This window comes from Dryobates pubescens, chromosome 4 (assembly GCF_014839835.1).
Source record: "Dryobates pubescens isolate bDryPub1 chromosome 4, bDryPub1.pri, whole genome shotgun sequence".
Classification (NCBI taxonomy): Eukaryota; Metazoa; Chordata; class Aves; order Piciformes; family Picidae; genus Dryobates; species Dryobates pubescens.
The window spans coordinates 38,074,114-38,096,815 of NC_071615.1; the positions used below are offsets into that span (position 1 = coordinate 38,074,114).

The 22,702-nt window shown below is 39.4% G+C and overlaps 1 protein-coding gene across 5 annotated transcripts in view; it reads right to left on the reverse strand.

Moving 5' to 3' along the window:
* Positions 1 to 242: 242 nt before the first annotated feature.
* Positions 243 to 22,702, reverse strand: part of ETV1 (ETS variant transcription factor 1) — a 66,960-nt gene continuing 44,500 nt past the window's right edge. For 3 of the 5 annotated variants that reach the window (XM_054161131.1, XM_054161132.1, XM_054161134.1), the window contains 5 exons: positions 15,018 to 15,086; positions 12,622 to 12,690; positions 9,064 to 9,233; positions 5,087 to 5,188; positions 243 to 1,955 (listed from right to left, as the gene is read on the reverse strand). In XM_054161131.1, the coding sequence (XP_054017106.1) occupies positions 1,734 to 1,955; positions 5,087 to 5,188; positions 9,064 to 9,233; positions 12,622 to 12,690; positions 15,018 to 15,086 (632 nt within the window). In that variant the 3' untranslated portion in view covers positions 243 to 1,733. Of the gene's footprint in view, positions 1,956 to 5,086; positions 5,189 to 9,063; positions 9,234 to 12,621; positions 12,691 to 12,876; positions 13,040 to 15,017; positions 15,087 to 22,702 lie in introns of those variants that run through there. The other 2 variants (XM_054161135.1, XM_054161133.1) reach the window with 2 other exon arrangements.

The following is a 22,702-nucleotide window of genomic DNA, read 5'->3' on the forward strand; positions in this document are numbered from 1 at the left end:
ACTCCATTCTCCCTCTCCCTTCACACTAGGAAACAGTGTATATTCCAGAAAAGGTGTTCGTAAATACTTATAAGGTTTGGAATTTTGCTAGGGCCTTCTTGTTTCACATAGAGAATAGCATGTGTGGCTTGTGGTCCAGATTTCCCCTCTCATAAAATAAAACTATTTGAAAAAATAATAACACCACCACCAAAACAAATACAACAAAAAAACAAACAACCCCCCCCCCCACCCTCCAAAACCCACCAACCCAACCCTCAAAATTTAAATTGTCTTCCGAGCGTTATCTGATCACATTTACATTTAGTGTCCAAAACAAGTAGATTGGTAACATCAGTGCCAGCACTACAACGTCATACAGCGACTTCATGGTAACTCTTTGACAGGTCGTTTAAGTCTCCGTTCCACCGAAAATTACAAAAGGTTCTGCAGAGCTTTCCTTAGCAAGCTGAAGCTTACTAGTCATTTGTGGATGCACGTAAAAGCTGCTTATAGCACAGCTATGGCCTAAGCGATTTTCTAAGCAATAAATGGTTCAAGTCATCTATTTTGTCCTGAAATGCTACCTGTAGTTACAGCATTGCTTATAAATGGTCATAGTAAATTCAGCATCAAAGAGAATATTACAGAAAAAGACAGCAGCAGAAGCATTAGCATTATCTAGTATTTATATATGTTATCAACATAACACAGCAGTAAAAGGTTTAAATGTATATTAATGGGTACCGTGTCTAAAAATTACTAAAGTACCTATTTAGTGTATTGGATATTTTTCCCAAGGAGTGCTTGCTGTGTCTAAACAGCATAATTAGATATGTGACTTAGTACAGTTAATTCCTATTGATTAAATAACTTATTTATGGACCAAAGGAAATGGAAGGATACAAAATGTTTTCTCCCTCCCCATCATGATCCTGTATTTAATGCTGACATGATCATCAGAAAGCCTACCACATGTCATTACTACCTTCAAATGGATCTTGAAAGGTCTAAGCCATTGCATGGGCCACGTATGTAGCAACGTGGCACCAGATACGAGCATATGGCTCACAGTCTGAAGTCAGGGGTTTTGCTGCTTGGTCACCATGCTTATGGCCATTCTGTCATTAAACAGGAATTTGTTTTTTTTTGAGGCCACAGAAAAATAAAAAAAATAAACAAACAAATAAAATTCTCTTGAGTATCAGGTTGTTTTCAGAGGCAAGGTGCAAGGTCTGCCACTGCAAGCTTCTAAATTAAATGCTGTGGTATATGCTTTGCGTCTCTTTTATAACTGCAGAAATACAATTAAGAGTGGCAAGAAACAAATGCCCTAGGCATGCTGTGCTGATACCATCATCAAGTGGTTATTTTGCACAATGAGAATTAACTGTACTACGGATACCCAGAGAAAATGTACAATATCTTATGCTGATATGAAACAAAACAGACATGATATAGCTTCTTTTTTTTTTTTTTTGTACTTAAAACCTGTATGTTCCCTTCCCAAACTTAAGTAAAAAGCAAACCCACCCTTTTTCTCCTGTTACACAGAATAACGTTTAGGTTCCATCCCTCCCCTTTCAAATAAAGTGCGCTGTCCATGGCAGACCATAGGAGTAATGCAACAGGAAAAGCCCCTTTTAGTATACTATTTAAAAAACAAACTGAAGTCGATTCAGCTTTCCTCTGGGTCTTGTGAAAGAGGAGAAGCCTAAGGGAGGGGGAAAACACCCCCTTCACTGTCACAGTTGTTAATAGACATAGCCTTCGTTATAGGGGTGGGTGTTGCAGCAGCCACCGTCCTGCATGTAGACCATGCTCTCATCAAAGTGGGACAGAGGCACAGTGTCCTCCTCATTGATGTGGCGCTCCATGTCAGTCTTCAGTAAGGGGCGTTGGTTGTCTGGGAAAGCCATGGAGAAAAGCGCTTCAGGGTCGCACACAAACTTGTAGACATATCTTTCTCCAGCCACCTTAAGACAACAGAAGGGAGAAAAAGGTGCAGTGTTTTAGTTTTGCAACTCCAAGTTCAACATAGAATCACAGAATGGTTTAGGTTGGAAAGAACCTTCAACAACCAGTTTCAACCTCCCTGCCGCAGGCAGGCACACCTCCTACTAGACCAGGTTACTCAAGGCCCTGTACAGCCTGGCTTTGAATACTTCCAGGGTTGGAGCCTCCACAACTCCTCTGGGCAACCTGTTCCACTGCCTCACTACTCTCATGGTGAGGAGTTTCCTCTTCACGTTTAAACTCAATCTAGCATCTTCTGGTTTGAAGCCATTACCTCTTCTTCTATCACCTCACCTTCGCTATGCAATTAGTACTGCAATAGCAGAACTGGTAAGGCAATGCCTTAGCACAGACCACGGGGATCTGCAGAGGCAGACTGTGCAGAACACTTTTGACTTTGCCACACGTGATATCCTGTTGGAAGACAGACTAGGCATTCTACTTCTAAACATTTGTTTGTGATCACTTCCTATACTTAACCACAAATAGAACTGTTCTTATTGGAAGATGTAAACAAATTGTCACTAGAGTTGCAAAATAAAATGACTAAGTCCAACCGTCTGTGCGCAAAGTGGAAAAAAGAGTCACATTGCCTGATAGAGATCTGCATTTCACTTTACAGGGATTGATTCATACTTATGTACAAAAGCACTTAAGTTATAGAGCATGCTGATTGTACAGGGACAGCGTAAGCAAATACGTAGGTTAATATGTACTTAGCAGTTGCTCATGCAAAGCTGGGACATTTGGATTTGCTTATGGAGGGGCAATTTGTCCAAGGATTCTGAAGTTTTCCCTTACTCAGAAACAGCACTGTATGTCTAAAGAATGATAAAAATACACAATTCACAGAAGCACAAAATTACAGAATGTTAGAGGTTGGAAGGGACCTCCAGAGATCATCAAGTCCACCCCCTGTCAAAAACAGGATCACACATGGTAGTCCACACAGGAATGCATTCAGGAGGGTTTTGAAAGTCTCCAGAGGAGACTCCACAACCTCTCCAAGCAGCCTGTTGCAGTGCTTCATCACCCTCACCATAAAGAAGTTTCTCCTCATGATGAAGTGAAACCTTCTAAGATCAAGTTTGTATCCATTGTCCCTTGTCTTATTACACCATGGAAAAGAGATTGCCCTCTTCTACTTGACACCCACCCTCAGATATTTATAGACATTGATCAGATCCCCTCTCAGTCTTCTCCAGACTAAACAGCCCCAGGTCTCTCAGTCTCTCTTCATTGCCTTCTTTTTAAAATAGTCATTGAAGTGTCTTCTCAAGCATCTTCTTTAAAAAGGTTATATTTAAGAATATGATCCATGATTTATTAAAGTTATTTTAAAATAAAGGTCATACTGTCTACTACTTGTAACTCTACCTAGCACATCACTGCAAGTGAGTGAATGAAGGTGACACAAGCACTGCAAACTGAATTATATTCTTATGGGTGCAAAATAGTCTTAAGTCTTACATTTTCAGCTTATTTTTTCTACAAATAATGCAAAGGTTTGGTAGAGGCTGTATCTTCAGTAGAATGGTTTTGATCAGGTGAAAGCCAGCAAGTTTGACAAGACTGAAGGCTGAATTCAGAAACTAGGCAACTGCTTAACCTGTTGTCATTGCTTAACTTAAACAAAAAGGGGGGAACTGTCCATACAAACCTTACAGCAAAGAAACAATATGAATCTACAACCACCACTGTTTTTAAAACATACAGTAACTGGCCACATAGAGTGATCCCAGGGAGAAAACCTAAAACATTGCTATGTCAGAAAAACAAGCATCTAAACTAGCTTTTTAAGGTGGGTGATAAATTAGTAAAAAAATAAAAACGTATCGAGCTGGATGTCAGAAGTACTGGTAAACTTTCCATATTAAATGCATGTGTGGGTTGGGCTCCATTATCAGCCTTATGGTAATCCCATCCCCACCTTTTCAGCTTGTTTCCCTCTCTTTGCTATTTATTCTTGCCTGTCTGCTGCCTTTGAACTGTGCCGGCACAGCTGCCTATGCAGCTGAGCTGTAACTGGCAATAAGGAACTTTTCTGCCTGAAGCACCACCCAGTAAAATCAACCTTTCTGTTTCTCCCCAAGTGAGTCTCGTCTCCAGTCCACTTTACAAAGGCTCAATACACAGTTATGTGACACATGCAGCACTGTCCTACTTAAGTACCACAAGCCAACACTAGCCCAGACTGTTGTCTAAGGTGAATAGCGAAAAAAAGGAAGAGAACTACAACAGTCCCACCAACAAAGCAAGAGAACTTGAGAGAGAACAGGCAACTTCAAACCAAGACTTCACAAAGCCTACTGGAAAAGCTGCCCAGTAACTTGAGCTGAGAGCATTGCTTCTGTTCAAGGAATTGGCAAACGGCAGGTTTAAACATGTTAGTCATCACTGGTCACAAAACTAATGTGAAAAGATAGGGAACAAGTTTTACAGCACAAGGTGTTCATTACAATCTCTGATCACACCTGCCAGTTCCGTAGATGGCAGCAGAGAAGTCTCTCCTATTGATTTCTCAGTCAATCTATGCAGTACTACATAACAAGACTTAAAAATATCCACGTAAATTGGCAAGACACAGTAAAAGACCAGACTGTTATACATAAGTTATGGTTAAATATCCCATAATTCAGCCTATTATAAAATATTACATTACACTTTTAAATGGTATTATTGCAACACTACTGGTAAAATATTAAAGTATTTGGTATGTTAATGGATATAACTTTTCTCCCTATCTTGCACTTACCATGGTACCCAAGCACTAGGCAACTAATTTAGATCTGCAAAACATTATTCATACCATACTCTACTGTTTGCCTTTCCCAGGTGCCAGGAAGTTCTTTTGGATATTTTTGAATGTTACCTCTTTCCCTGTAATCACGGTGTGCATTGTGTGAACTAAAACCACAGACCTTTTTAACACAGAAAAAAATACCTTGATGCACATACTGGAAAAAGCTTTGTGTTTGCCTAAATAGATGAAAAACCTACCTAAGCAATGTAGTTACAGGCACTCTTTGTAAACTGACTTATGGATTAACATGCAACACTGGTGAAATTTAATACAAAATCAGCTACTCACCTTTTGCATGATTCCCTTTTCGTAGTAATAGCGAAGTGATCGGCTAAGTTTATCATAGTTCATAGCTGGCCTATTTTTCTGAATCCCCCAGCGACGTGCCACCTGCCACAAAAATGGATTAGCACTCATTTGTTAAATGCGTTTAACAAGCAGGCCTTATCATCAGATACTTTATCTGGGGATGGACGATGGGGAACTCGGCAGGTGCAATGAATAATCACAAGAGAAAAGGTTGCTATGACCTGAATTTCCCATGGACTACTATGTTTTTTAATTGGACACACAGTCATCCGTTAAACTTGAAGCAGACGCTTATTTGCAAATGTGGTCCAGGATTGGGGGTGTTTCCCTTTGTTACTAATGAAGTAAATCAGTAAAAAAATAAAGCCATAAGTAGAGATGATATACAAACTGTCTCAAGTTCCACCAGAAAACTTCCATGAAAGATGAAAACTTTCCTTTAGTCTGATGCTGCCCTATTCCTATGGTTTTCCTGCTGTGGGAACGCTTAAGTTATACTAAACACACAAGTATACACTCTCAGCTCATCAACTAACACAGGCTGCACTTGGAATGACAGCACAGTTGAGATTATTAGGAGATATAAGTCAAAAGCCAACTCCCACTCTTAAAATATTACTTCAGCAAAGAAAATGAATTATCAGAGGAGGCAGGGTAATTGCTTGGAAGAACTCTAAGGTAGTATAAAGAACGAGACAGAAATTTCGTTGCTGCAATTGCATAATTTCCCTTAGAAAATAATCAAACAAGGAGATGTAAGCAACTTGTGAAGCCGTTCCATTGAGAACAGTATGTCTTCTGCTCTGACTTATGATTTGTACTTGCCCTTACACTTCCTGTTTTATTGCCAAAGGTAGTTCTAGACAAAGAGACCTTTTGTTTAAAGAGCTTAACTGCTTATCCTCCAGCTGAAATTATCATCAGCTGTTGGTGACATTTCAATTACTGGCTATACAAATGACTATCATGTCACCATAGGGGAAAAAATAGTCAGAGATGATGAACTCTTTAAAGCACATTCTATAAAAAAAAATGTCTGAGAGGTACATATAAGGAAAAATTTTTTCACTGTGAGGGCAATGCAAGAGTGGAACAGGCTTGCTCAGGGGGGTTGTGGAGTTTCCCTCTCTGGAAATATTCAAAACCTGCTTGGATGCATTCAAGTGTGATCTGGTATAGGTGCTCTGGCAGGGGGGGTTTAACTAGATGATCTTTTGAGGTCCCTTCCAGCCCCTAACATTCTGTGATATACATACAGCTCTGGAAAAAGGGGAGAGCAGCCAAGCAGCTCCCCTGCAGACTACTGCTCTACAAAACTTTCCCAGAGGTGTCGGGAGCTTTCTTTGATGCAAACAGACAACATGCAGCACTGAGAATTGAAGGGGACTAAGTAACAACAAAATCCAGGACTTTGATATACATCTGGACAATAATTTTTCAGATTTCTTTTGAAAGCATTATTTCCTTTCATTGGAGCTGCTTTTCAGGCTTATGTAAATTACCATGGTTCTGCTAACTTCAGCTATGCTAAAGCTGTATTGAAACATACCTCCAATCATGTCAGTGTACTCCAGCTGTAGATTTAGCCTAGATGTGTAACCTTGATTCACCCATTCACACACGCCTACATCATTCTGTTTATTCCTACCAAGTTTTTTCCCTGCATTAATCAGAGTCCTACAAGTCCCCAACTTAACAGGCTTCCATAATAAATAAATACACAGCAAAGATAACTACAACAAAATAATGATTGAGAATACGCTATATTGCGAGGTGTTTTGATATTCCCAAATAAGCAAACAGGTCCAGAAGTAGTCTTGGCAAGTGAGTCTTCCGGTCTCTGAACTGCACAGCATTTGTCAAATCTTGCTCTGGGAAAGGGATTCAGGCTTCCAGCCTTCCCCCAACCCTCCTGGCTGAAGGTTGCTGTCCCTGTGACAAGGCAGCATAAATGCACCTACCCCCAGTTCTTAGCCTCCACAGTCCACTTTCTGAATTAACTAGGTGCTCAAGGCATAGATACATATTAATTTTTATTGACGCCCTTTCTACAAGGCAGCACAAACATGCAAAAAGGGATGAGATGCAAAGGTCATGTCATTGACATCCTAACCTGTCACAGCTGAACCAACAAGCCCTTTGACTTCCCTTCAATTTACAAACAGCAGAAGTGTGCAACTTCCCATAGGCTGTTCTTACTTTAATCAACAGTTCCATGACACGCAATTCATGTGAAAACAACTTGGGCTCCTTTGTAGCACACAGGAGTGAGGCAAGTTTCAAGCAGCCTGCCTCCTCCAGATCTTGGATACAGTGCTGCTCAAAAACACAAAGCAACTGCTACAAAGTCAGATGAGCAGATGATCTGGTTAACTAAAATCAGAATATCCAGTTCTTCAGAAAATTACACAACTAAAAAATCTTAAGGTTTTGTTTTGCTCCTTTTCCTTCTTTAGCTAATAAAATCTATAAAGTTTTTGCACCATCTGCTGGAAACCATTTTTCAGCAAGTTTCTTTAAGCTTGAAAATCTTCGGACACACCTCAAAGACAAAGCTAAGAGGGTTAAAAAAAATACCAAAATAGGGGCGGGGTGAAAAACTGGATACCTCAACTCACCAAAATCAAACAAAAACCTTTCCAGAGATTTCACTCTGTTCTGGGTCAGGTCACACAACTAAGAAGAAGTCCATGTGGCCTGCTAAGGATGCAGACCTGCCCAAAAACTTTGGTGTCAACTCAATTCAGACTGTTCTGTGGTTGAGTGCTCAGATGCATGATGCCAGGATCTGCCACAGTAACTATCACTACTGAGGGGGATGCTCAGATAAACAAGAGCCAGTACATGGGTCCTTGCAGCAACTTGCTTCTCAGATAGATCATGTCAGGAAGGAAAAGGGTATCAGTCCTGCTGCCATCCTTAACTACTCAATCATCCCCTTAGGGCTGTTGGCAGACAATGTAACTTAAATGCAGGAAAGCTTTCAGGGCCACTTATGCCAGCAGATACACAGCAAACAGCAGAAACTGCTGGTGACATGCAGAAGCAGTCTTAGATCCTCAAAGCTTCCCACTCAGCTCTAACTCAGAGGGGATCCTGATAGAAAATTTGCTGCTGTCTCCTCTATTACCCAACCCTGTCCAAGAGGCAAAAAAGCAAACCAGAATGCTACTGCTTTTTGACAGCCCTGATCAGATCACCCACATCAGTTTTACAATCAAATTCATGCACACTAGATCTTCTAACAGTTTCCAGGGCTGTTTAGAATACAGAATAGATTATGCAAAGGCACCTAGTCCAAAAAAGTGTTCAATTTACCTCTGTTTATCACAGAAGTGAACCAAGTCATGCTTCAGCAAATGTTCATGAATACAAGTAATTTTATTTACCCCCTAAGTCCTTCATGGTTCAGGAGTTGTGCATGTGTCTGAGTATTTGCAAGCTTAGGATCTAAGCATGCACTAAACAACCTAACAATACAGACCAGAAGGGAAACTCTGAAGAAGACTGTAAAAAGAGAGGTGTTCATATCATTGCCTAACAATCTCAGCATGCTCCTTTGCCATCTGTCAGACTTGGGTCTATCACTCTACAGGCTAAAATTTCCCAGTTTCCACAACTTCACACTGAAGAATATTTGACACGGAAAGACTACTCAGGGACAAGTTTTCAAAGGGTTTTGGAACACAGCTCTACCCATTAAGTGGTTCTGAAAAATGCAGGCCCCACAATTAATGCTGGCTATTTCGTAACTCTGGTGCTTGCATTATTTTTATTATTTTGTGGGACTAGGAATCAAGTCTATGTTGAACCACACCGCTCTCCTAACCAAAGCATTTCACTTGCCAGTCCTTTTTGTCACCTTTCTAAAATGCTTGTGAAGCAAAATATTGAAGGAAACCAAGGCTTAGGTCTTCAAGAGCATTATTACATTTGCAGGAGTGGACATGACCCACCTCCTCTGGCTCAATCAGCTTGAATTCCATGCCTCGGCCAGTCCACGCTATGAAGTGAGAGTTTGATGGGTCATCAAGAAGAGCTACCAAGAACTGCCACAGCTGAAGGGAGCCTCGTCGTTGATACGTGGGTCCCTCGCGGTACATGCCTGGCTCCTGTTTAACATCACCTGCACAGAACAGGAATAACGTTAGATGAGCAATGTGCTCAGTTTGCCAGATGAACCAGCAAAGCAATCATTAGGGTTAGCAAAATAGAGAGAAAAATTCTTACTACCCAGTCATCCACAAATGCAACATTCCTCTGTCTGCTGGTAATTGTAAACACTTTTACAATAACATATTAATATACCCTCTCATATTAATATACCTCTCCTACAAAGACAGACTGGAAAAATTGGGGCTGTTCAGCCTGGAGAAGCTAAGACTCTGGGGAGACCTTACAAATACATTTCAGTACCTGAAGGAGACCTGTAGGAAGGCTGGTAAAGAACTGTTTTCGAAGGGCTTGTAGTGGTAGGATATGGGGCAATGGTTTTAAACTGGAGCAGGACAGATTTAGGTTGGACATTAGCAGGAAGTTCTTTACAATGAGAAGGGTGGAAAAGGTTGCCTAGGGATATGATTGAGGCCCCATCTCTGAAGACATTCAAGATCAGACTTGATGTCACTACAGGCAGCCTGATCTAGTTGGAGGTGTCCCTGCTTACTGGAGGGTGGTGGAACAAGAAGACCTTTGAGGATCCCTTACAACACAAAGCAATCTGTGAATCTGTAACGAGTACCTAAATTCAGCCATGATTTACAGAAGTCTCCCTAAGTCTATCCCCATTCGGATACATGCAAATCTCACTTGCAAATCATTTTGCAATATCCTCTATCTGAAAGACCATGAACTATTTTTGTAAGCAACTCTGATGTCTGAAGAACTGTGTTTGTGTACTATACTTTGCACAAGCCCCAGTTTTGGAAATGTAATGTATGCTTCAGAAAGCTGCAAAGCCCTGCTGAGTGAAACTTCTTTTGCATGCAAATGCTTCTAAGGAAAATTTGACAAAGTATTTGACTTGGACTTAACCAGCATGTGCTTTATGTATAGGTATGCAAATCCTGCAGATATGCGAGTTCCTCTGTGGCATATTGGACTTGCATATAAGCATATATTACTTTTACTCCTATCTGCATATTAGATTATTCCCCCTGAAAAGCAGTAAGCTATTTTTTCTAAATTTTCAAATCCAGAGGAAGCTTTTAAAACACAACAATAATAATATTCTGTTCCACGAACTACCAATGAAAACCCATCCTGCTACATCCATACTGTTTTCAAATCACTTTCATACTAAACAAAACTCATGCAACAACAATAGCTTAAAGGCCTGATGCTGAAGCAGAAAGTGGATTTTTTCTGCACACAATGACAGCAATCCTTGATATGCTGGTAAAACTCCTCATTTCAACTACCAGAACAGCAATACTCTCCACTAAGCAGTGTGACCTCTTTAATACAGAAAGCCAGGATTTTACATTCAACCACAACATTAGGATGCTCTGATGGCCATTACAGAGTCAAAGTAAGAATAATACTATTAAAAATGGAGCGCTTCCTTTTGTAATCAGGAAAGAAAATTGAGTCAATAGCTGTAGAAAACAAATAAATCAACACAAGGCTTTTTGGTTTATGTGAGGTTCAAGTTCCATTCCTGAAAGGTCTTCCTTTTCAAGGACAGGATTTTTCTTTTAACGATAGCTGAGCAATGCACAAATAGCAAGTGCAGTGTTACAAAGGATCAGATTCTTTGCTTGTGCCAATTTCTAATAAAGCAGCTGAGAATCTAGTTCTGAAACATCAAGACTAGTCCTGGCCTCTTCAACCGTTTTTCCTTTACTGGCCAAAACATGAGGCCACATCTGCTGCATTTTTCCTCAAAAGTCATCACGCTACAAGTATAAACACACCTATTTGTACCGCAGCATCAATCTTCTAGAGTACAAGGTGTTCTCTCAGTGGACAGTCATAGAAGCTAACAGCAGACAGTTTGCTTTGCAAGCACACAAATATTTCCAAACATTTCTTTCTTTTCCATTTTTATTCCCTTCCCTTCACAAAACTGAAACAAGTAAGAAAGGATTTTCAAGAAAGACATGGACAAACAAGATGCCCAAAGAGTTTTAACTTCCTACAGTACAAGGTCTGATCTCATTCCCATAAATGCAAATACAAATTTGCCACTGGTACTGAAAAGAGATCAGGTGGTGCATAATCATTTTGGGGGAAGAAAAAAAACTGACATGTCCTTTAAAGAAGAAGAAAAAAAACAACAACCAATGAAACAAACACAAATAACACAACAAAAACATACTTTCCAAAGCTAAGGCATGAAGTAGACTTTCAATAAATCACCCTTTGAGTGAATGTGTCTATCCAGTAACAATGCAATACTGGACTGAACAATCTTCAGTTAGGTCTAATAGTATTTAAAATCTTCTATTTATTTCTCGCTATTCCTTATTAATCCCTGTGACACCTCTGTTTAAAGAACGTATAATTCTCTGAGTTACTTTCATTTTGAAGTCTCCTGTTTTTTCAGCAAACACAACAAATGCTGCTAGACATGCAATAGTTTTGTAACCCACAGAAGTGATTCTTGGCGGAAAACAAACAAAATCAAGCAGGAGAATTACAACTCCAAGAGTTCTCAGCTCTACTTACAGCTATGGTCAGAGTGGTATTCACAAGTTTATCAGAAATTATCTAATCTTTCCTGGTAAAATAAATAAAGGTGGGCACACATACACTAATGCAAAGAAGCTACTTTAGCACATTTAAGTAACTGGTCTGCATATTACATCCCAAAGTTGCGGACTACCAGAGTCGCCAGCCAGAAATACCAAGTCCATCTACTTTGTCTATAATGAAATAAATCTGAAATCAACTCAGTTACACCAGGAAACTGATTTTCATCAAATTAAGGATAATTATTTTTTTTTTAAATTGAAAAAAAAAAAAAATCTGTGGTGGAAAGATAATTGAATTGTTATCAATCCCACTGAAAAATAAACCACCCGTACAATGTTTAACCTAGCGCAAATACATTGACACAAACAGGAAAATTCCCTACACACTCACTCCCCACTATTCATCACTTCACAGACAGGAAGAAAAGAGGCTTAATCCTCAGTAAAACCAAAGCTGCTGTTTTGTTAATTATAAGAAGAGCTTTCATTAAATCTCAAACAAGAAATGGTATGTGATCATCAGGGCAATGGAAATCCTCCTATTACTTCTCAACAGTACAGGAACTGAGCTCCTCTGTCGCAACTCTGGATACAAGCATCCTTCGCCGGCAAAAGTAGAACGACATCCTATTGAAGAGGAGACTTTGGTTTCAAGAGACAAAGGTCAGCTTTGGTTGGGCGCACTGCAAATGGTGCGTTAAGGAATCCTAAATTGGAACGTTAGCGAGGTTTTTTGATCAGCAACAGAGAAAAGTCCCTCATCTCTTCCTTTTTCATCTCCCCACACAAGAAAAAGAGAGAAAGATGTGTCATACATACCGTCAAACTTCTCTGGAACAACGCAAGTGTCATCATAAAACTGCCTAGGTCCCTTTTCATACATGCAGCCTGTAAGTTAAAAAGAGAGAGGTGTTTATATAAAAGATGCATGGAGAAAGTAGAGATCATAGGCTTAATGCCAGAGGGAACACTAAGTCATAGAAGAATCAGATTAATATCCCACATCCTTTACACACCGCCCAATCACAACATTTTGGCCTCAGTACAGGGGTATTTAATTAATGTGTGCATTACCAAAGGACTGTTAATCTCCACCTGCAAAAATTAAAAAGCACCTATTTTTCTCTATGATTTATTCCAAAATGTTTGTCTCATTTCCTGTTTGAACTAGCATGGCTTTGGCTTTTAACTACTCATTCCTGCAGGTCTTCTCCCTGAGAGACTAAAAAAGTACGTCCTGCTCAGTATTTCCTCCTTATGCTCACAGAAGTCACCCCCCTTGATGTTTCTTTCAATTAAGATCATTGTGTAAAATTTAATATTTGTTGTTAAAAGACACTCCCTGCAACTCAACATTCTTTCTAGCCCTCCCCTCTGCTCACACTCCTGCTTTTCAGGATTATTTTAATGTTATGCTTAACCAGAACTGCATGGCATGCCAGAAGCAGCCTCACCAGTGCTATAGAGCAAAACAAAACACCTTCTCCTGTCCTACCTCCCTGTGTCCCTCCTTTTGACTGTGCAAATATTACAGAAGGCCCTTCTGCCATACGGTTGCAATGTTTGGTTGGGCTGGCTTCCCACTGTGAAGCTGAGGAGGAGGAGGACGCCCATCTCAAAACCACTTTCTTTCCAATATACTGTTTCCCAGTTCCATAGGCCTGGTCAACATTCTGCATATTAAAAACCCATTTTGTTCAGTGTGCCCAGATTACCAAACAATTCAAATTGCTTTGTGTCACTGCCCTGTTTTACCCACTTTTTTACCACTCCATCTTTGTACCACAAAGTTATCTATTAACTTTGTACCCTATCTTTAGTGAAAATGTTGAATAGTAATATTCCTGATACCAGCTTCTACAAAACTATAATAGAAATAATCCATTCAGAGATGATTGCCCACTGACAGCCACTTTTAGACCTGTCAGTTGGCCAGATCTTAATGTATTTAATGTGTACTTTATTCATACTGCTTTGTGCTAACTTCTTAATCAGAATGTAATGCAGTGGCAAACTGAACACCATAAAAAGTCTAGCTATACAACACAAGTATCCTTATCAATCAAACTTTTAATCTCAGCAAAGGATAGAGACAGATTTGACATGACCTTTATGCCATAAAATCATGCTGACTGATTTCCAAATCCAGAAAACAAATATTTATCAAACATCACTATTTTTCTAGGTCTTTATTAACAATTTCACCACATCCAAGCACTCATGAGTGCATAACATGGCTAAGATTGTTTTTCATCTATCTGTGCTGTAATTAAAGCTCAAATCTGTTTGAACTTAGCCCTGCAGTTTGTGGATTTTTCCCTGATGTCTTTCACCTTATCAAGTTTCTGTACTTCACATACCAAGACTGTTCTAAATTTCCATCTCTTGCTTCCCCCAGTTTTGTCTTTTCACTAGTGAATGAAGTCTTACTAGAGGACTTTGATTCAAACAACTGCCTGAATTCTCATCAATCTCAAAACCAATTTCACTGATGTTTGTGAAATTTGTCCCTTTGAAGAAAGATAAATAAACCCTAAAACCAACCAACCAAGCCCTAAAAAACAAACAAACCACAATTATATATTGACATGAAAGATACACCAAAGCAGAAAAGCAGAGAGTACAGCCTCTCTTTCAGTGGTCTTTTTCTCTTCATTCTGTTTGCCTTCTTGCTTTAATACATAAAAAATTATTTTACTTAGAATTATGAATTTTGTCAGTGACCTAAACTCTGCCCTAATGAAGTCACAAGGAGTTTTAGTATGGATCACATGACCAAATGGCCCTAAGCAGCACCAAAACACTGTAAAAATTGTAACAAAAGGAAAACCCAAAAACCTTACTGAATTTGAAGTATAAAATGGATTACTTTAACAGTTAACTGAGCCTGTCACACCAATAGCCTGGAAAATATCACTTAAACAGACTGGGTGAAATGGACAAAATTTTAACTGTCTCTTCCTTTCAACTGCTAGAGGCCTTGAAAAGCAGAATGACTAAATTCATAATAAATTTGCTTCTATCCTGATCAACTTAGGCACTAAAAGAAGCTATGAAAGAATCAGTGCATCAGAAATGAGACTGGGAAGGGGGAAAAAGATGATGCAAATCTTCCCAGCAGCAGAATTAAACCACTGAACCCCCAATTCCCTCCATGCTTTTTCACTTTTTTAACATTTCTCTCATACAAAAGTGATACATAATAGAAAACTTAACTTCTGTTCTGTTTGGGTGAGCCAGGAAGCCTTCTTGCCTCATGTAAATGGAATGGCAGCTAGGCACTTCTGAAAGGAGAAGACGACAATGCTAGTCAAAAGACTGTCTGGAATTATAAGTGTGCAGGTTACCAATGAGACAGGCTGCAGGCAGAAGAGCAACAAAAAGGATGTAAGTTACAGCAAAGAGGAACCTGTCAGCACTACAGAGCAGCATGCACAAGGCATGGCAGAGGAGAAAGCTCACATGAGGATCACAGATCCCATCCGGTACAAGCACTAGAACTCAAAACTGCTTTTGTAATCAACTTTCCTAAACGCTGACTCCCATGACAGTTATGCTTTAGACCATTCTCAGAACAAAAAAAATCCACACAAGCAAGCACAAATATTTTAAACTCTCTGCTTGTACATCTACCTTTTTAACTAGTTTGACCTAACTGGTTTAAAACACTTACACAGAAAATTCTGCTAGTCACAGTGGAGACTTAGAAACTCTGCATTAACACAAGGGAAGCCAGAGTAAATTTAGAGTAGGATATTGCTTTCTAGACTCCAAATAACTATTTGAGAGGTTAAAGAAGTTTTCTGCAGGTGCTAAGCATTTAATCTAGGAATTCAAATGCATCCATTTCATCCTCCATCTGTACCTCCTTAAACAAAAAATGACACCATGCACCCCATCCCCCAAGAGAAAATTACCGTGTACATTCTAAGTACTAAAGACATTTATTTGCCATTTCCCAGCTCTATCCAAATTTGCAAGAAAAATGAGAAAAACCAAAGAGAGACAATCAAAGCAGTGTTCATTAAATGCCTATTTTTATCTGCATGTCTTGCATTGTCCCCAAGCAGCTACATCCCATACACAGGGACTTGCAACAAAAATACACCATAAATGTTTGCCCATCTAAACCATGTTTAACCCACTTCTTGGACATCAAAAGTCTTGCTTAACAAAGTCTATTTGATCTTGTGATAAATAACTACCTTAAGCTATGCAATCTGTTACCAGTAACTTGTAACTCTTTAAGAGGTGTAGAGGTCGAAAGAGCAGACATTTATTTTTCCAACACTGCCTACAGACTCTTTCAGACTGTGATTCCAAATTTCACTGTTCACTGACTAGTGATGAGTATCAAAGATTTGGCAGGATAAGAAAATGAGGTTTTACACTGACTTCACAGAGCAAGTGAAACACAGGGCAGTAATAATAATAAGTTTCCTCTAACAGTCCATGGTCTTGCTTGCACGTCTGTGCCGAACTCTTCATTACTTCCTGTCTCCATGTGCCCAGCCTGTTCAGACCTCCAGAATCTCTGAAGTCTCAGGCAGCTATTCTGAGCAACCACAGGAATCAGTGATTCAATGATCACCAAAGTCAAGTATAGCTCTGCAGGCTACAAGTCAGGGCTACGAGTAGTGGCTTACCTGCAAGGAATCACTCATGTTACCAAACAGATTGGATTTTAAGGAGAATGGAAAAATTTACGTAAAAAAAGAGGAAGTTGTAGAACTGAAACAGATGCTGGTTTCTATTTTAGGTAAAAATGCACTAGTATTGGCAGCAAACTCCTTTTCGACTCATGCACTCCACTCTTGCAAAGTGATACAACAGAGTATATGGAATAAAGAACTACGCATGTTTCCAAGAAGTTGCATTCTTAGCCAATTTGGGGTTTTATCTCCCATGTTCCTATGTCATTTATAATTAACATCTGGAGTCTTTTTAAGGCAAGCACTGTTTGTATCATCGTTACTTAATCTTCTGGTTAGCTTGTGCTTAAATAGTCCACAGAGGACCGAAAAATACAGCAAGGAAGAGTTTATTTCTTGTAAAGTAACTAGAGTCTTGTTATCCTAAAGTGCTATCAGTTAATTTATGACTATCAGAGTGGGTCAGACTCTAATCAAATTGTAGAAACATTTCCAAAGTGATTATTCAATCAAATGACTAACATGGTTAATTAGGAGCCATAAACATTGCTCTGAAGTTCATCAAAGTAATGACTTGCCCAGAAAAATTACTGCTAATTAAATTGCCTGCTGCTTTCATTTCTACCTTATCTAATAAAAAGTCCAACCAATGAAATTTAGCATTGCAGTTCTAAATTGTACTAAATGCTTGACTAAGACCCAGAAGTATTTTTACAAGCTAAGCGGAGCTACTTCAAAAGAAAACATTTTAGTGCAGAAATTACAGAGCAATTACATGTTTTCTTCTACTTAAAGCATTGTTTCAAGAGAACAAGTAAGACAGAAGCAGACACAAAATACTTCCAGGGCAGGATTCAAGTGTTTGCAGTGACTGATTCTATCACCTTTTAGCAATTTTTAGTCTCTGAAGAAAAATGTCTCTGAATTTAGGACAAACAACAAGCTTATTTCAGACTTCTAATGAAGTCATTCCCAATGTAAAGTTACATCATCTCAAGAACAGCAGAGTACCTTTAACAAAATAAACCTACAAATATGGAGACAAGGAATAAAAGTATTTCTCTTTTATTATTAATGTGGAATACTTAGGGGTCATTCTCCATTGCTCCACTTGCTAACAGCAACATAGCAGTCATCTTAAACCAATGGTTGTGGTCTTGTATCATCATGCTGGTTTTAAACCATTTTTTTCTCAGGTGCCATTGGTTTAAAATCATGTAATGTAGACACTGCAGACACTGCCTTCTCATCTGTAACTGTCACAGAGGAAAATACTGGAAATAGGCTCGGCTGTGCCTTAGTCAAAATGTATCAAAGCAGAAAAAGCCCAGAGTTCCTCAGGACAAGAAAAATCTGCTACTGCATTTAGCAGGCACATGTTCTAGGTTTCATTATCAAGCAAGACACTTGAGTGGTCCCTTGGTAAAGAAGTATTTCATATTAATCATCATATCAGAACTTAAAGGGTTAACACAACAAGGTTGTCTCAGCCCTGCATAACTTAAAGTGGGTAAAGAATCCTTAAATACTCTTTTCTGATGGTTTTTTTTTAAGATCAGGACTAGGTTTCAGACCCTGTACTGAAAAAGAATTTCAACCCACATGCCTAGCTAGGCAAGACACAGGGAAGACAAAGCTTCTGCAGGCTGTGGGATGAAATGATTGTCTTGAACGAAGCAGAGCCACACAGGAACTGTAAACCTGAACTGGCATTTACTCTTCAACTGTTCCTCTTTCTGACCTTACATAGACTTCCTAACTAAAGGACACATTACACTCTTAACTCTGAATTACTTTGTAGTTCACTTTATCAACATCATCCATTCTAGGGGCTCAAGGAACTACCCATGTACACGTGACAAAGCACAGTGTGATACAGAGGTATTGCATTACATACCTGTGTGTGCAGAGAGACAGAAGGGGAGACCAAGGCTTAGAAGGCATGTACTATCCATAACAGCCAGGGTGAAGAAGTTGAGCTGCACGCCTGGCTTTGGTCTCCACACGTGGCAGCTACAGCTCTGGTGAATGGTATGATGCACTGGCAAGCAGCTGCCTTATGCACTGAGCCTGATAACAACTTACTCAAACACCTCAATTCATAGATGAAACCTGTCTACTTCCCTACAGGTATAAAACAAAGAGATAACAATAAAAATGGAGCCTTCTTACTGTTTGCCTGCATACTTCTGCAACTTACATGTTTCATATAAAGAAGAGGTCCCAAAAGGAACTGCTCCCAAAGGAGTAGATCCCCAAAGCTTTGGACAGACTGCACAGGTAGTGGATTTAACGTACACCATACCCTTCTCCTCCACTGTCCTTTTGATCTGAAAAGTAATTACATGGGTTTGGGCTCCTATTTCAGCCATTCAGGGCTGGTGTATCTATGCAAACAGTCTTAAATGTGCTGTGTGACTTGTCTACCCAGAGGCAAGAGATACAGCACATTCAGATTCTTCCACCTTTGTGCAACTGGACACAGAAGGGCACACACAAGCCCCTGGGGTAGCTGCACTCAATGCAGCTCCCAGGCACTACTCATACATGTCAGCCTGACCCTGTACTGCCCACACCATGAGCTGCTGCACTGCTTGTCCTTCATTCAGGGCCTTGCAGAGCTTCACTAAACTGAAACAAATTCGAGCAACACAAGCATTTCTATGGTACATGGAGAGGTGGTTGGTGCAGTGGGAAAGATTTTTACCAAGCACAGAGCCAAAGGTAGCCTTTTAAAAATAACATGTTCAAACTAGAACACATCATACTTTTAGCCTTTAACTTAAAACACCACAATCACACTGCAAGTAACTTTTCTGTTCATAGATTTCCAAGAGCACTGACAAACTGTTTACAAAGGAGTGCTTCATCCCCTACTGAAATACCTTTAGCCTCCTGGTGGAAAGCAGCTGTTTATCACCACTGAGAAGCGCTAAACAGCTAAACGGTAAAGAGCAATAGTGAATTCAGTGGGAAACAGACATGGCTTTTTATGTAAGAAAGGAAATTCTTCAAACTAGATTGCAACAAGTAGCTGAAGTGGCAGTAGGCATCACTAAGAAAAATACATGATCTGTTTTGCAGGGAGACATAACAAATGATTCTTTTTGATCATGAAACCTACAAATTTGTAAAGCTGCAGAACACACTTAGATCAGAATGTGTGTGTCTCTCCAAAAAGAGATATTCAGATTGAAATACTACAGCTCTTGACAGTCTCCTTATACAGGGCTTGCTTGGGCATGTTTCACAACTCATGTGCTGGTGGGTCAGGCTTTAGTCCATCCACCCTTAAAAGCACTATTCCTTCAGAAGCTATGTAATTACAATAGAGTCCTACAAATTGGTAAAAACTCAGCATTATTTTTTTCATCAGCAGGTTCAACATGAAAAACGTGGGTGCACCGAAGTTGCATGGGTGAAGAAAGAATCACTATCTCCTCTGAAAACCAATCTAAATATTAAGGACTCTCTTTCTAAACCATTATGCAGTTTAAGCACATTCAGAAGGGAAGCTATTGTTCATCATTTTGTCAGTTACCAGCCTTCATACCAGCAATTAGCTAAGAAAAAAAAACCCCAAAACAACATCTCCAACTCTGTGCAATCATAGATACGCACACATTCCTTTCTTAAAAAATAGCTAATTGACATTTCTTCCACCTCACTTGAAACAAAACTTAGGAAGAACTATATTTGGCCCTATCAATTGGTGCCTAAGTGGAATCGTTACACACACAGATTAAAAAAAAGAAAAAAAAACAACCTTAAGCAGCTTCCTTTCCACAACTTTGTGTTTTAGATCTGTGAAAACATCTAATGCATTTTCTGAGACCAGATGTCAACAGCCTGTCTAGGCGATGTGTAACTTTTTTTACAGGAGAAAGGAAAACAAAGGCTCATACATTCAGCCCTGAACTGAAATTCCACATGGAGTTGATCTTTCAAGCATACTTTAAAGTCATGTATTTGCTTTTATTAAACTCAGTAACTGTAAAAAGGATTTTAAACATCGCTTCCCTCTAAATTAAACAAAAGACAGCAGTATTTTCTCTCTCCCTCGCTCCTTTTGTTGGTAATCTTACTGCAAAAATGTCTGTGTTGCTTTTTCTCCCCCACCCCATCCCCTGCCTGTAAAATCGAAGTTGGACAAACACTGCACGGCTGAAGTGACATATTTGAATGGAATTCAGACCAACCAGTTCCTGTTTATGTTTCTGATTTGAGAATGTAGCCTTCCCATTCACTATACATTAGAAACACACCGAGGCCATAAATGGTGTCGGGTTGCAGGCAAGCAGGGCCAAGGAGCATTAATCATTACTTTAAGGCAACTGGCAAAAGCAGCAGCTGAGGGAACACTACACCCTTCAGCTCCGCATAAATGGACATTCCAGGGTTTGGCGTGTGTGGGTTTGGTGGTTGCTGCCTTTTTTTTTTTTTTTTTTTCCCTCTTTTCCTTTCAGCATCCATTTTATGAATGAAACTTCAGGCTGCAGAGAGTCCATTCATACAAAAGCTGTGCTCACAGAGCTCAGTCTCTCGGGATCAATCGGTCTTGGGTAAGGCCGATATGATTGGTTTAAGGCAGGCTTCAGCCTTCCATTACTGATTTAAAATGCAGCCCGTGTCCATTTGACCTGCGTTAATGCACAAAGAGTAAATCCAGACTGTGCTCTCAATCCTCAAATCAAATCATTAGCCAGTGCCACTTACTGTAACTGTAGATTTAGAGGATATTTATCCATTTCTTTGAAAACCAGGGACTGCAGGACAGTTTTTCAGATTGTACTGTCTGTGCTGAAAGAAAAAAATAGATATATGGCCTCCTGCCTATATGCCCACATTAGCTTGTTATTCAGGTTTCCCTTTGTTCATGAAGATAGTATTGCAAAATTAATTCTGTTCTAACTACAGATTTCTTTCAGGCAGAATTAGTGAATAGAGGAAGTCAGCTAGAAGGGAAGTGAGTGAAAAGTTAAAATTCTGCCTTTCATGACAATCTTGTATAGTCCAGGTTTCCCCCTCAGATGCTCTCATTTTCTGCTGTTATACCATCCCACATCCCAAGTACAAAGTGCAGTGCAGCTTGGCTACCTAACAAAATCCACGCTCGCCCACTGAAGCAACGCAGCAAAACAAGCTCCCAAAACTAGAGGGTGAAATATTTAAAACCACTGAAGTGAAACTCAGGAAAACTGCAAAAACAAAACCAAGGGGGGAAGATTTCTTAAGCTCCTATCCCTTCTCCCACCACTGCCTTTATGCCAGCCAGATTTTCATTGAGATCAGTTGTACTGCTGTGTAAAAGAATTTCTTTAAGGTCATAAGGAGATGTAATTTTAAGATGCGTGCAGTGAGACACCATATCCAGGAAAAGGCTGGAATAAGTTCTGTTTGACAGAGCATTTATAAAAACTATGTTCAAAAACACTGCAAATATTTGCAGCCTGACAAAAAAAAAAAGGAAAGAAAACCTAGAGAGAATTTGAGGAAAAGATTAAGCAGCTGAAGGATTTATGAAGCAAGCTCTCCACAAAGAGTCACACACACAGACTAAAAGTATACATGCAAACTGTCTACAGAGATTTAGAGGTGGAACATTAATACCAAGGAATTGTTCAGGATGAGCCAAAGAGGTGTAGCTGTGAGCAAGGGAATGTAACTGATCAAAGGGAAAATTTAGGCTTACGATCAAGAAATATTTCTTAACTGTGAAGTCTATTAGTCAGTGAAATAATCTCCCAGGGGAATAATTGTAGTAATAATACTTAGCACTCATACAGTGCTTTACATTTTCAACGCACTGTAGAAAAATTAGCCAATATAATTAAAGACAGTAGAAGCAGCACCACAAGTTGTGTCATTTTAAACGCTGCATGGTCAATAGTCTAGAGAATATCCTGGAAATAGCAAATCTGTAGTGACTGACTAACTAAGATTTCCCTTTTTCTTTTGTAGTAGCATCTCCATATGCTTAAACTTTACCTCCACTCCAGGAGACACAATAGAATATCCAATTGTTGTTGAAAACTAAGGTAAGAAGGGGGGGAAAAAAATAGAAGAAAAAGAACATAAAATAAAACAATCCAAAAACCTGCAAACGCTTCCAAGATATTTTTTTTTCTCCTCAAAACTTTAATTCAATACACTCTTTTATGCTGCTCAGCAAACTCCCAAATTTAGGACATGTCAGCTGATCTCTAGGGAATGAGATGCTACTTGGAATCTTTTTCTACATTAACTTA